At 41.5% G+C, this 14,517-nt stretch overlaps 1 protein-coding gene across 4 annotated transcripts in view; it reads left to right on the forward strand.

Moving 5' to 3' along the window:
• The window catches only part of AGRN (agrin), a 497,317-nt gene extending 483,128 nt beyond the window's left edge, over nt 1-14,189 (forward strand). For all 4 annotated transcript variants that reach the window (XM_066606893.1, XM_066606896.1, XM_066606895.1 and 1 more), the window contains 3 exons: nt 1,722-1,946; nt 4,898-5,001; nt 10,419-14,189. In XM_066606893.1, coding sequence (XP_066462990.1) covers nt 1,722-1,946; nt 4,898-5,001; nt 10,419-10,576 — 487 coding nt within the window. In that variant the 3' untranslated portion in view covers nt 10,577-14,189. The remainder of the gene's footprint in view (nt 1-1,721; nt 1,947-4,897; nt 5,002-10,418) is intronic.
• Nucleotides 14,190-14,517: the final 328 nt, after the last annotated feature.

Genomic DNA, 14,517 nt, shown 5'->3' on the forward strand with positions numbered 1-14,517 from the left:
AATATTGGCCCTTCTCAAAAAATGGAGAATTCCCCTTACTCCATTAACCTAATTTTAATGTAGATTATCACCTTTTTTATCGGTGGTCAGTGCGTGCCAGATGTAAAAGAGCCTTTGAATGAAACATTGTGTTTTATCCTTTCAGTCTTATGGCCATAAGGAGCCAACAGTAAGCAATGTGCGGGAATAAGCAATAACTGCTGGTAGAAGGATATGGACCCACTGTCCATATCACCCAACCTGGTTATTTCCCTTGGGGAACTTCTCCTGTCTTCTCAGCTGTTGCTGTGTGGGTGAAAGCATCCAGAAGTTTTGCTAATTCTGTCATAAGAAGTATCCCCTCACTATACATATAACAAGCAGCCCTAAATATGGAAAGTGGAGGCGGCTTGTGATGTTGTGTCGTTGTCTTGTCAGTGTGTCCTCAGTGGTTTGTATATGTGATGTGTAATGTGATGTGTAACCAGTATTGATATTGTACATTATTTTTTTTTTCGTTGTATTCAATCCAATGTAAAATGTGCTGAATCTAACATACGATACAGATACAGAGTGTACACATCAGAGTATAGATATGCGATAAAATAAATCTTACTATTTAGAGATAAGTCTATTCAGCAGTTGTGTGACCTCATTACATAGCAGTGAACTGTCCATGTAAGGTGAAAAGTGACATCATCAGGCAGAATCTCGCTAGAATTTGACGTACCGTATACAATGCCCTATTAAAGCAGAATCAACAAGGACAACCACACCTATGAAATGCACACTCTACCCCAAAAGCCTTTCATGGGGTCAGAAGCAATAAGCCGCTCTTCTCTGGAGCGATGACAGCAAGCAACTGTGTTGTGTAACCCCTTTTGACTCTGCTGAATGACTGATGGGGATTGTATCGGGGCAAAGATTACTAGATAAAATCTTTTCCAGCCCCATAATAGACATTATGAACGATTGTTTAATGCTGCAATTACACCCACTGGTTAAGCATGTTTTGGAGTGCCAGTATGAAAATGGCATACTGTAACATGAGGGCTTAAAGAGGTATCTCCATCTCGGAAATCCTATTTCAGTGTGTTCAAAATTGCAAAACAATGCACTCACCCATAAGGTGTTTTTTTCCAAAATGCTCCATTCTATGTTGTTTTGAAATTTTGAACACATTGGATTGCTGAGATGGAAGTACCCCTTAACCCATTCAGTGGCAGGTTTCTTATTACCATGTCATGCCTCACAGGGCAGGTTTATTACATGAGTTAACAATGCAATAAAAACCCTGAAAGATTTCAGATGACAGCTCAGTGCTCTGCACATTTCAGCACTAGAGCTGTCCACGGAAATCTTCCAGGGTTTAACTGCATGGTCAGTGCAGCAAGCCCCAGAGATTTTCCGGGCTTGCCACTAAAGGGGTTAAACCATCTGTAAAAAACTGTATTCATATGAAATTAATCAAGACAATTGTACAAGTCTTGGCTTTTAGTATTTGACCCACAGATTGTCAGTCTACGGTATGTCACAGTGATAACGAAAATGTTAGAGGGGGTCGGACCCTAAAAATGTACTGTCTAAGCCTAGAGAGACTTTTGCATCGGGGTAACGTTTCTTCTCTGTATGGCATTTACAGCTTTAAGTCTAATGATAATGTCATAATGAACGCAACTGAAGCCCACCTTGGTCTATACACATAGGACACAGGAGTTACTTATTGTGGTTCCTTCCTACAGTGAGAAAGCCCTCCTAACCAACCAGTTTGAGCTGAGCATCAAGACTGAAGCCACTCAGGGTCTCATTCTTTGGAGTGGAAAAGGAACGGAGCGCTCTGACTATATTGCTCTTGCTGTGGTAGGAGGTTATGTTCAGATGACCTATGACCTTGGATCTAAGCCTGTTGTCCTCCGCTCTACAGTACCAGTCAACACCAACCAGTGGATTCGCATTAAAGCATTGAGGTAAGAGATGGTAAAACAAGATGTTAGTAGGTTTCATCATTTCAATAAAACAGGAGTGGGGTGAGATTAGGAACTGGTCCAGGGAAGGAATTATTTTCCCTAAATTCTTGGGTATTTTTCCTTCTTTCAATCCATATTGCAGGATAATAAGATGAATGGGATGGACATATGTCTTTGCTTCAGCTTTATATACTATTTTACTATGAATTCCTTGGATGTGTAGTTTAACCGCTGTATGAAAGTATATAGTAACAAATGTAGTAACAAACGTATGACAAGGCTTTCAGTACATAAAGAAAACGGCAAGAACACTGCACAGGAAATAAACGGCTAAGGGCCCATTTACAGTGACCGATTACTGTTCAGTGTAAACACAGCCAGCAATTGAATGATGAACGATAATTTGTTGACTTATTGTTTGTCATTCATTTTATGTAGGCGTGAGAATCATCATTCGTCAATTGCCAGCCGTCTTGTGTTGAAGGCAATTGTCCAGTCATTCGCAGACCATTCCAGGGCATTTCTAGACCAGCGGCTGGACTGAATGAGTGATGATGGGAAAATGATGAAAAATGTAAACCATTATCCGCATGTGTAAACGGGTGTCATATGAAAGCAAACGAGTCGGTCGCTGTTCGCTTTTCCCAAACATTAATTGCTCCGTGTAATGCAAAGGGAGGAGGACTCTGCCTGCGAGGACTTACAGTCTACAAAGGGAGGAGGAGGAGATAGTAGATGAGGGTGGAAGCTGTTGACATGATATTAAGATGGCAGCAGGATTCATTGTAGTTTGTAGGCTTTTCTGAAGAGGTGGGTTTTCAGGTTATGTTAGAAGGTTTCAAAGGTGGGAGAAATTCTGATAGTTCTGTATGTGGTTCTAGATTAAAAAGTATAGGGGATTCATAGAAGGAGTCTTGGAGACAATTGCATGAGAGGCAAATGACAGGAGGGTAAAGATGGAGATCTTGTTAAGGATCTGAGATTATGTGTGGTGAGTTATCGGGAAATTGTCAAAGATGTACGGAGAGGACAGGTTGTGGACCGAGGATTACGTGTGGGGAGGTATCAGGAGATTAGGTCAGAGATATATGGAAAGGACAGGTTGTGGACTGGAGATTACGTGTGGGGAGGTATCAGGATATTGGGTTAGAGATGTATGGAGGAAACAGGTTGTGGACCGGAGATTACGTGTGGGGAGGTATCAGGATATTTGGTTAGAGATGTATGGAGGAAGCAGGTTGTGGACCGGAGATTACGTGTGGGGAGGTATCAGGATATTGGGTTAGAGATGTATGGAGGAAGCAGGTTGTGGACCGGAGATTACGTGTGGGGAGGTATCAGGATATTGGGTTAGAGATGTATGGAAAGCACAGGTTGTGGACAGGAGATTATGGGTAAAGAGGTATCGGGATATTGGGTTAGAGATGTATGGAAAGCACAGGTTGTGGACAGGAGATTATGGGTAAAGAGGTATCGGGATATTGGGTTAGAGATGTATGGAAAGCACAGGCTGTGGACTGGACATTAGGGGTAAAGAGGTATCGGGATATTGGGTTAGAGATGTATGGAGAGGGCAGGTTGTGGACTGGATATTAGATCAGAGGTATATAAAGGCACAGGTTGTCGACAGTTTGGTATGTCATTGATAATATTTTGTGATTGTTCTCAGTAAGAGAAACCAAGTAATCTTGTAGATATGATACCTTTTAATGGCTAACAAAAATACATGATATTACAGCGAGCTTTCAAACCTCTCCGGGTTCTTCCTCAGGCATAATGGAATATTTTGAACTGTATACTGTATTTTCTGATCTAACATATTTAGGAGCATTTGAGTATCTTATTATGCTTCTAATATGGGTCGTTGGCATGGGGACGGATGCCCTGGGTCGAGTAGGAGCAAGCATATGCCTGGGATTATCTCTCAGTCCGTTATGCCCTTCAGTGCCCCCTGGGATAAGAATAGAGTGAGGCATCTGTAGAATGGTGAATGGGTGGAAAAGCTAACATAGGCGTGCAGAGGCTTGCCTGCTCCGGATTCCTGGGCATTCCTCTGGACCATTCTAGCTCTATTGCTTCTATCTCTGTGCGCCTCATCGCGGAGATGCAGAAGACGTGAATTTCTACAATAAGTCAGGAAGTTTACATGTACTGCTCTAGGAAAGCACTGGGAAGACATGAAGCTACATTTCATACAGTTCAGCAAAGGACAATGAGAAAACATGGCTTCCATGTCATTTTATTCCACCACGTGTCTTGTACATCAGTTTGGTGATGGATATCGTTTTTGGCTTCTTATTTCATCGTACAAAGAAGTTTGATACTTAAAAGTGCACATAGATGTAAGATCGATAGTAAGATTGATCAAGTAATCTGAGATGATTGCTGTACGTTCATAAAGTCAATCTAAAGCAAAGCCTGCAGTCAATAAAGAATTGTACAATCCTCTTAACATCTGAGAACACATCAGAGCTTCCTCTATGTGGCATGAAAGGGGTTAAGATATGTAGGACTTGTAGTCACGTTACATTCCATGAACGACAGGACTCTCCATGGGGACTGGCAGGCCATGGTTTTGGATGGCTGCCTCCCATGGAAGGATCAGTAGGGCTCTGAGCTCTCTGGATGCTTCACATGCCAGGGCTGGAGTATGAGGGACACAATGTACTCTGCCATTGCAGAAATTAAAAAACACTGGGGTCAGGTGGCGACTGCGTGAATGCGCCGATTGGCAGATACGAGAGGAATGCGAGTTGCAGTGTTTTACAGCAGTGGTCATAGGGGTGTAGGTTAACCCTAATGTTGTGTATTCTTTAAGAACATCACTTACATTCTCATTCAATTGTGATCCCCATATTTTGATTACTGCAGCGCTTAACTTTTTGAATCTCTCATGTCTTTATTACACGCTTTCTTTCTGCCTCTTACATTGTATTTCGATTCTGTTCTAGGAATAACAGGGATGGCATCCTGCAAGTAGGCAACGAGGCTCCAGTCTTTGGTTCATCTCCACTTGGAGCAAAACAACTAGATACCGATGGTGCCCTCTGGCTGGGTAGGTACCAGCGCAGCGGTATGTGAAACTGTAAAATGGATTATTAAAGGGTTTGCTTCACCTGACAACCCATCCTTTGGGAGAAAAGGTCCCTTCGAAACAGGTGACAGCTGCGGAATATGACGCTGTAACTAGAAAGGCTTTACGCGGGTTTACCAAGTAAACAATACTTTACTAAAAAGTGGATAAGGAGATTGTTTTAACGATAATTAGTATTCAAACAGCTTAAAACAAGTGATGCGGTTTACTATTGTGGAAGAATATAATATACATATGTATCTGGGTGTTATAAAGGAACGTATACATATATATCAAACACCCAGATACATATGTAGATTATGTTTTTCCATAATAAGAACCGTATCACTTGTTTTAAGCTGTGGGAATACTAATTATCCTTAAAACAATCTCTTTATCCAATTCTCAGTAAAGTATTGTTTACTTGGTGCATATATACATATATAATATAGCAAACGGTCTCTTAACGAACTGCCAGCAGAACTAGCTGGTGTTCACCTTGTAGTAATCGCAAGTAATTGTACAGCCCAACCTGGCCAGGGATAGTAAGCTAGTAAATCCAAATTGAAGTTGTAGAGTATCAATATACTCTCAAGCTCTGGTAGACACTTAACCCTTTCCAATCCAATTTATATCTTGGTTTTTCTAGGGGGCTTACTCTTTTTCTGCTGTTATACAATGGCGCTATATGCTGGCTAAAGCCAGTACTGCATGAGGTGACACTTTGGATAGGCACCGACAGCAGAGAGGTTGGCAATGTACAGTAAGAGAACCCCGACGGATGTCTTCCAACATCGGAGCTGTACAGCCTTAAATCATAATGTCTTCAGAGGTCAGACAGTGGATTGGAAAGGGTTAAAGGGGGTTTCTGGCCAATTTTTATTGATGATCTATACTTAGTGTAAGTCATCAATAGTTGATCAGCTGTGGTCCATCTCTCGGCAGACTCCGGCCTGGGTACAGAGCAGAAGCAGATAGTTCCAACCCCTGTGTTGTGGTCATGTTGGGAATTGCAAGCACAACTCCCATTAAGGTCAAGGAGAGCTGCGCCTGCAATTACCAGGGGATGGAGCTGTCTGCCCCTGCCCTGTACCCCGTGTGTTTTGCTGGTGACAACATGCATCCAAATAGTTGGTTGGCCAGGGTTCCAAGCAGTGGACCCCAAGCAATAAATTATTAATAACCTATCCTATGGATAGATCATCAATGCTAAAAATTGCCTCGAAACCCCCTTTCATATATTCATGAAGAGGAATAGGCTGTTTCACTTAGAAATAGTCTCTATCCATAAACTGGTATATAATCACAACACCTTCAGCTGAAGACCGATTTCCAGGGGTCATCCTGTATCTAATGAATTGGGGTGCTACGTTACTCTCGAATATATGTCACCAAGATTCTTGTCTGCTTTCTCTGTTGATTACTTCGGGTGTCCACAGCCATTGTCATACTTAAGTCAGATTTGGAGAGCAGTCTGTATCCCTGGTAATGGTATCCGTTGCCGAGAGATGCGGTCGCAACCCACACACATTGCAGTAGGTGGCAGCACAGAATATTCTCACCACCTCCTGTTTCTCCTGTGTAGTTCAGGCATTCTGAGCTAATCACACAATGATCTCCTCGGTTATGCAAGGCTAGCTGTAGTTCAGCTCTGCTGCAGCTCTCACTGACTGAGTTTTCCTCTTCCATGCATTCTCTAAATACATCCCTTCAGCCAATCAGAGTGCTGCTCAAGTTCTACCATTCCATAGCAATAAAATCATTGTGAACAAAGTCATGTGACCCCCTCTAGAAGATCCTGCGGGGCCATAAAACAATGTACAACAGTATTCTGCATATATTGGCATTACCCCTCATATCTTAACAATCAGCAAATCATGCAAGTCTGGAATCTCTGGCAATGAGCTGATAAACCATGGGGAAGTTTTGTCCAGCCACAATGTACGAAATTGAAAAAAAGTGTCATTTTATTAGTGGGTTTAGTTTTTATAGCATTCAAGTGACATGTGAAATTTGTATGGGTCATTATTATTACGGAGACGCCAAATTTGAAGTTCTTTTTTAATGTTTTACTAGTTTGAAAAAGTAAAATAAACTTTTTTTTAAAAATCAAAAATTTGCTGAGACCCAGATTTTTTTTTTCAGCAATGGAGTTATGTGAGGGTTTATTTTTTGCAGGGAGAGCAGTAGTTTGTACTAACCTCATTTTGAGGAATATACATCTTTTGGATCACCTTTTATCCATTTTTTATATCCCATGTGGGATAAATAGTGCGATATTTTAATAGTTCGTACTTTTAGAAACAAGATTTTATATAGGAAAAATGGGGAAAGCGTTTTTTAAAATCGTAATATATATTGTTTTTACCATTTTATAAAAACTTTATTAAACCTTTTTCTACATTTTTATTTAGTCCCCATAAGTAACTTGAACTTGCCATCATTAGATCTCTTGTACTATATAATGCAATACTTCAGTATATCATTGCAGTATATAGTGATTTTCAGTGTTGCCTGTAAAGCTCTACCACAGTCAGGGCTTAATAGGCATCCATCTATGGTAGACCTGGGAGCCTTCACTAGACCGTAGGCTGCTATGCTAACCTATCGACACCCCATGACTGCGCCCCACCCCTCTGGTTGACTGTTTAGATGCACGGTCAGCTTCGTCCATGGCATCTAAATAGTTAAATGCCGCAAACAGAGCTAGCTCCGATCGCAGCAGTTGCCGATAGCTGGCGGCTGTTAAAAGCAGCTGATAGCTACTGGGTATGGAGCCGAGCCCCTCCACACAACCTTCGTGACCACATAACACACTGTATATTTACGTGATGCAGTCAGGAAAGAGTTATGAAATCGATTAATTATACTTAATCAATTAATTTCATAATTTTACCCATTTAATAATTTCTAATTAATTAAGTACATCATTTCTGGCTTCGCTTTAAGCATAGCTCATTTTCCAACCGTTTTCCCATACTTTCTATTGCATTCCAAGCCGATCCTTTTCTCTCTTGCATTTTCACATGATGACACTCACAATTATCCAGTACATGCACATTATGGCTGCACAATGGGAGATACATGTAGCTTATGTATGCAGTGAAAAGCCTGACAGATCAGCACCATTTGTGCTTGGGCATAAAAGGAAAATGAGACGGAGCATCATAGAAGCTGCCGCTTAGCAACAGCTGGACTGCCGAGGATTACTCACTTCTCATATGCCCTGATAAAAACACAGATGCCTCCACACAAGACTTCAAAATGGGGAAAAATGCCAAGAACAAATCCTGTATACAGTAAATTTCATATGGAAGCGAGTGGAATAGATAATTGATGTTGTGTCGAGTTTTACGACGGTAAAAGCTTTTGTATCTCTATATTTAATGTTGTGCTTGGCTCGGTAGACGGCAATGATTCGAGTGGAACAGCCAAGTGGTAATTGAGATGATAGCTAATTCCCATCCAGTGCTCTGATATTCATCTACTCATGTTCCATCAAGTCAGGACTGGCCTGAATGATGTCTGTCATTTCAGGATCCTTATAAAATATTGGGACTTTCCGGCCTGATCCACAGATATCAAAATAATTGAACTAACTCAAAGGAGTCATCAAAGTAGAGGCTGCTGGTTGCAGAATTGGGCTCTGCGCTTGGGTTTCTGTTTTCTTCTTCCGTCACAAGACGAGAAAAATGTGCAAAAAAACGATCCGTTCTATGGCAGAACCAAACGGCGCTGGACAGACCTCATTAACTATGAGGGTCTCCCCTAGCTTCCGTCCTGCCCTCCACATTTTTCCTAGCCGGATCTGCTAGAGGCTCCAAACAAAGCCTCCAACGCAGAGACTCACCTTTGTCATTCGTAAGCTGTTACGTAGTAAATAGTGACCAACGGGGCAACCAACAACTGGAGAACTAGAATTCGTAAAAATGCACAAGCACAATTTTGGAAGAGTATCGTTGGAGACAAATTTCTGGGTTGTGCATGCATAACTTATGAGTGCAATTAAAATGTGGTATTGCTGGCTCACTTATCATCCTACATAAGATCCACTTTTCATTAGGCTGCATTCACATCCGCGTTGTGGCTTCCATTCAGAATAGAGGCCATGATGCGATGCCAGATCTGCCATACTACAGGTCCTATCGGGACCTTGTGGACTCTATATAGACTCAATGTCGCCAAGGTAATTCCTCAAAAGAGCGATTGCAGGCGATTGTCGTGTAACACAGGACCCGAAAGGGCAAGTGAGCAAGAACTGCTTACTTGTTGCAGTTGCTTGGATTTTAGCTCACCAAAGCGGGTGGCCGAAGACATCTCTGGAGCACACGCGCTTCAGTGAGCAATCATCATTCCAATGTGAAAACACAGGAGCAATAGTCAATAGAATGACTGTCGGACACTTAAAGTGGTTTTCCAGGGAGAATACTATTGATGCCCTATCCTTAGGGCAGGTCATCATAAGTTGATCGGCTGGGGTCCGTCCCTTGAGAGCCTGACTCATCAACAGAGCGGGCGCATGCTGTCAGCGCCGTAAATACACATAGGTCAGAGCTGAAGCAGCGGAACTCTCCGTGACGACCTCTGTGTGGTGGCCGGCACTTGTACCTGCAGGCACAGCTCGCGTTGATTTCAATGAGTGCCGTGCCTGCAGTAACAAGCGCCAGCCACTACACAGAGGTTGGTGTGGAGACTTCCGCTGCTTCAGCTCCAACCTCTGTGTATTTGATGTGCTGACAGCATGAACCCGCTGAGCTGATCGATCGGGGTCCTGAGCGAAGGACTCCAGCCAATCAACTATTGATGCCTATCCTGAGGATTGGTCATCAGTAGTATTCTCCCTGAAAAACCCATTTAAGTACTCTTAGGCCCTTTTCACATATTTGCCCTTATATTTCCATTGCTCAGCTCCATCCTTGGACCAGAACACCATAAATCCTAGAAGTGCTGTATCCAGCATATACTGGATGGACTTCATTGACTATAATGGGGTCCATCTTGCCTGGCATTTTCCTGTGTGAAATAGCAGAGCAAGTTGCACAATTTTGTCTGGGATGTTACGTCAGATCTGTGCCTGAGGCTTCTAATGGAGGTGCCAACATGGTTGAGACTGCAACCTTACAATGGGATCCATCGATTTTGTAGGTTTTGATGGCAAAAAATAGTGACTGATTGCTGCTTTATTCCTGCCAGCAAATGCAACAGAACAGCCAAGGAAAGCTACAAAGCCTCTGACGTCAGAACGAACATTGCCTAACCGGCTACATTTCTATGACTGGTTTGACTCTCAGAATAGCTGCTCCCTATTTAGCAGCAGCGGTGATTAGAAATTATGGTGATTTTTCTAGACCTGAACATCCGTCCTGATCATGTTTAACTGTGTTTTTCTCTTGGTGCAGGAGGAATAGAGAAACTGAGCGTTTCATACAAGCTGCCCAAAGCATACAACACCGGCTTCATCGGATGCATTAAGGACGTTCTAATTGACCAGCAAGAGCTGCACCTGGTGGAGGACGCATTGAATAATCCCCCAATATTATACTGCTCAGCCAAATAATCCGAGACCAACTTATCTTCCTCCTTTCTGGCCGGCCCCATTTCCCTCCTCTCCCCGCCATCCACTGCTGTAATTATTTTCTATTTTTGTAAACTTATTGCTTTTTATATTTTGTGTGTGGGGGGAGGAAGGAGAAGGCAACGTCTGTATATGTGTGGACGCGTGTGACTTCCGATAATGCAACCAGACCAAAATCCCCATGGGGTGGGCACAATTTTATGTAACAGAGAAGTTTGTTATTCGCAGGTAATACGTGAGGACTGTGCACCTCACAAGGGCCTTATTCAAGTCAAATCAGGGATTACTGGGGGAGATGAAGCAGAATTTTGTATTGAAGTGCTGAATTCCATTCATAAGGGGGTTGGTTGCATCTGTCTTTTCAATGACCCACCCTGACGGTTGCAGTGTTGTTGCCTTGGTGTGTATGAGTGCATGCATTTTGACCCCTTCTTGTCATGTGTGGTGCTTGGGCCGTACACTCTCATTGTGAGAGATACTTGTGTTATGAGTCTTGATGGATGTCCCTGCTGACTGCCTTGCATGCCTGAGACATGATCTTAAGGAAAGATGAGGAGGTGAGAGGTCTCTGGTGTAAAAATGTGGCCTTCTTGTACAATGATCTTCTGTTTTTGCAAGGTCTGAATGATTCCTAAACCCCCTACCCGTCAACTACCCATATCTCATCAATATTATTATGCTCCACCTAGGGAACACCATTAGAAGACCTTCCAGTCTAACATTCCTTGCTTTCTTTTGCTTTTGTGGTTCTAAGTTAGGTGATGTCCAAGTTATTTTCGTCACAGCAGAATTAGAGAAGAGGAAGGTGGAGGAGTTTAGTTGATGTCCTCCAATTCCATTCGACCTGGAAGGTAGTTGTTGGTTTATTTGGTCCAGTGAAGTCATTGAGTAATTTAGTAATTTCCTTGGCTTATCAAGTGTTATAATGCTAAGGAAAGGCATAATCCCTTCTAGGACAGGGTGTTTATAAAAAATGCTGGAGGAGATTTTTTTTAGTCTTTTTTTTCATTACTTTTATTCAGTTTTTTTAGATGTTTATTGAAATCTTAAGTACCATCTTCTTGTTCTGGTAACATTTGTTTAACCCTTACTCTTAACCAAATTAAACCCAGCAGCCTCTAGTTGTGTTTGGAAGGGTTTGGAATAGGTCTAATTTAGGGCAATAAAATAATTAACCAAACATTATCAAATCCCATTTTTTTGTCTTCACAAGCTGGGACTGCTGGCCTGGTCACACAATTTTGGTCATTTGACTGGAAGCTATAGGCTTTGATTCCTCAGATACATATTTCACATTTCACATCATTTGAACTGTACATACAGTAACATATCTAGATGGCGTTTGCTTATCAAATATACATTATCTTGGATTTCAAAATGTGAATTTGTAGAGAAAACCATCTGGACTAGTGATTTCATTTCTACTCCCATATAGACATTATTACCATAGTTGACTTCATTGTCATCCATGTGACTAAGGAGTTATCTCCTTGTCCACCAGGTAACAGATATGGTCCCTCTGTCTTACTGCTGCTCTCCCTAGTGATGGGAATGCCTTTGTTTCCTTCTTGAACGATAGCAATAATGACCTATAAATTAACAATTCCCTTACAGACTTGATGGCAAGTCTCTGTTTTGATGATGGCTCATAATTCACCTGTGGTACCATAAATGTACTATGGTATTAGAAGACAAGCTTCCAAATATTGGAAGCGACCATTAGGCTTTATGTTACTTTAACATTGTGAATCCGTAAATCATAGGACCCATAAAAGAAGGGTTAAACAAATGTAAAACTTAGTTTTTGCTTCCAGGAGGATTATCTGCGTGAGGTTCTCTTACTTAGAATATTACGGACAATTATTGGGTTAAGCAATGTATAAAGCGTATGTAGGTGGTGACACAAGCTCTTCCCACTCAACATAGACACGTGTGCTTTGTGAAATAGGAGGATAACTTTGTATCCGGTGACATGGATGTACAGTACTTCTGTAGATACAACCTTTTTAACTCTGTTTTCGATGAGTAACTCATGAGGGTTAGGTTGATGAGATCTTAACTTCGTGCGTGTCTGATGTGTGCGCCTGATCCTTCTCCCTGGCTTGTCTGTAATTCTACCCTCTGTTCTAGACTGAAATATATACATATTTATATGCAGTAAATTCCTCTTGTATGCACAACACAAGCTTTCCTTTTTGGAGAACAGAAGCCACGTTCCTCTCTTCTTCGGCATCAATACATCTTAGATGTTTCAGTTCTTTGGATACATTTTTATGACTGTGAAGTAATTCTTGTAGATTGCTATAGAAGGTCAACAAGAATCTGGCCTCTCTAGAAGGATAGGTTCCTAATATAAACCAGGAATCCAGCTTTGTCCTTCTGGATTGCAGCAGATGGTGATGTCCACCAAGCATGGCAGTAGACGGTAACTTTTTGGATATTGTTCCTGCTGAAGTTGCGTAGAAACAAGCTGTGTAGAAGCCTTTTTTTCTGTTGGTGCTATTCATATACATAAAACAGAGACCAAAAGTATTTACAAAAGTTATTTGACTGGAGATGTAAAGGGCATTATATAGTAAGGACCATAAGCCAACCCCCTGCTGACTACACATGTGCATACAAGTGGAATTGATTGTGTATGGAGCTTCTTGTGTCCGGATGTGGACAGTTCACTTTACCTTAGGGAGAGAGGGGTGGGAAGGGGAAGCTATGTATTACCAAGGGCTTGTCGTACGCTATCCAACATGTGCCAGAAAACAAAAATGGGGCACAACACAATTGTGTCCATGCTTAGTAACCACAGAATAGGCCCTTTGATGATACTAGTTAGGTATAGTTTTAGTCTTTCCGATGGTCATGTGTTAGTTGCTCCAGAACTTTTGAGAGTAGAAGACCAAGCGCTCTCATATGTTAACGTATTCAACCATTCATTTTTATGCCGTAGGTTACATATTTTGTTTGCAGTGACCTTGTTCCATTGGTTACAAGGCAGGTTTTTCTTTTGCACTTCATTACAATAAAGAACTGTGGTTTTACAAATGTCTCAGTAAAAATACAATTTTATAAAGATGGGTGAAGAACATTGTAAAAATGGGATTATGCCACCACGAGTTCTCTGCTGGCTGCAATGGATAATGGACTCCAAACTGCCACAGAACAATGGTGGCCAACGTAAAAAGGACAGCCAGTGGGCAACCGAGGGACATGTAACTATAGAAGAAGCACCAAGAACTTTATGTTGACCACTGGAGCTGTAGAAGATATCAAACAAGCCCGTCCTATGTTCTATACAGCCATATATATGAGCATTCACCATCTTACCAGGCATAATTGACTTTTGTGTGCACTTACATTTCAGTTAGTTTTACTTTTTCTGGTTTACTAGCATTTATATCCATAATGTACAATTTGATTTTTTATTTTAATTTATGTCTGTCGATACATCACAATTCTAGGGTAGTAAATCCGCTGTGATCTGCTGTAGGAGTCTTGGAGGACTGTGCACAGTATACAGTACAGCATGTTATAACCATTACTAACTTTATTACTTGTCTTTTGTCCAATCACCACAAAATAAAATCTGAAAACTATTTAAAAAAAAGTGTTTTTTTTGTTTTTTTTCTCCGATGGGGTGTATTAATTATTTCGTATAAATTATCTAGAAATTAAAAGGGCAACTCCAGAGAAAATGCTATGATGTTGTGATGATGTGCTAGCAATCCCATGGTGCATCAGTACAGCAGCCCATGACCACGTAGAGACAGTACCATCTCTGCCTGCCGAAAACTGAAAGTGACTGACTTCAATCAGTGAAAACATGACTTCCAGTGATCACCGGTGACAAGTACCTAGTGAATTGAACTTTGGTGAACTGATCATCAGACAGCTGGAGAATGTATCTGACAGTTGAAGAGGTGTCTAGA

This window comes from Eleutherodactylus coqui, chromosome 6 (genome assembly GCF_035609145.1).
Source record: "Eleutherodactylus coqui strain aEleCoq1 chromosome 6, aEleCoq1.hap1, whole genome shotgun sequence".
In the NCBI taxonomy this organism is placed as follows: domain Eukaryota; kingdom Metazoa; phylum Chordata; class Amphibia; order Anura; family Eleutherodactylidae; genus Eleutherodactylus; species Eleutherodactylus coqui.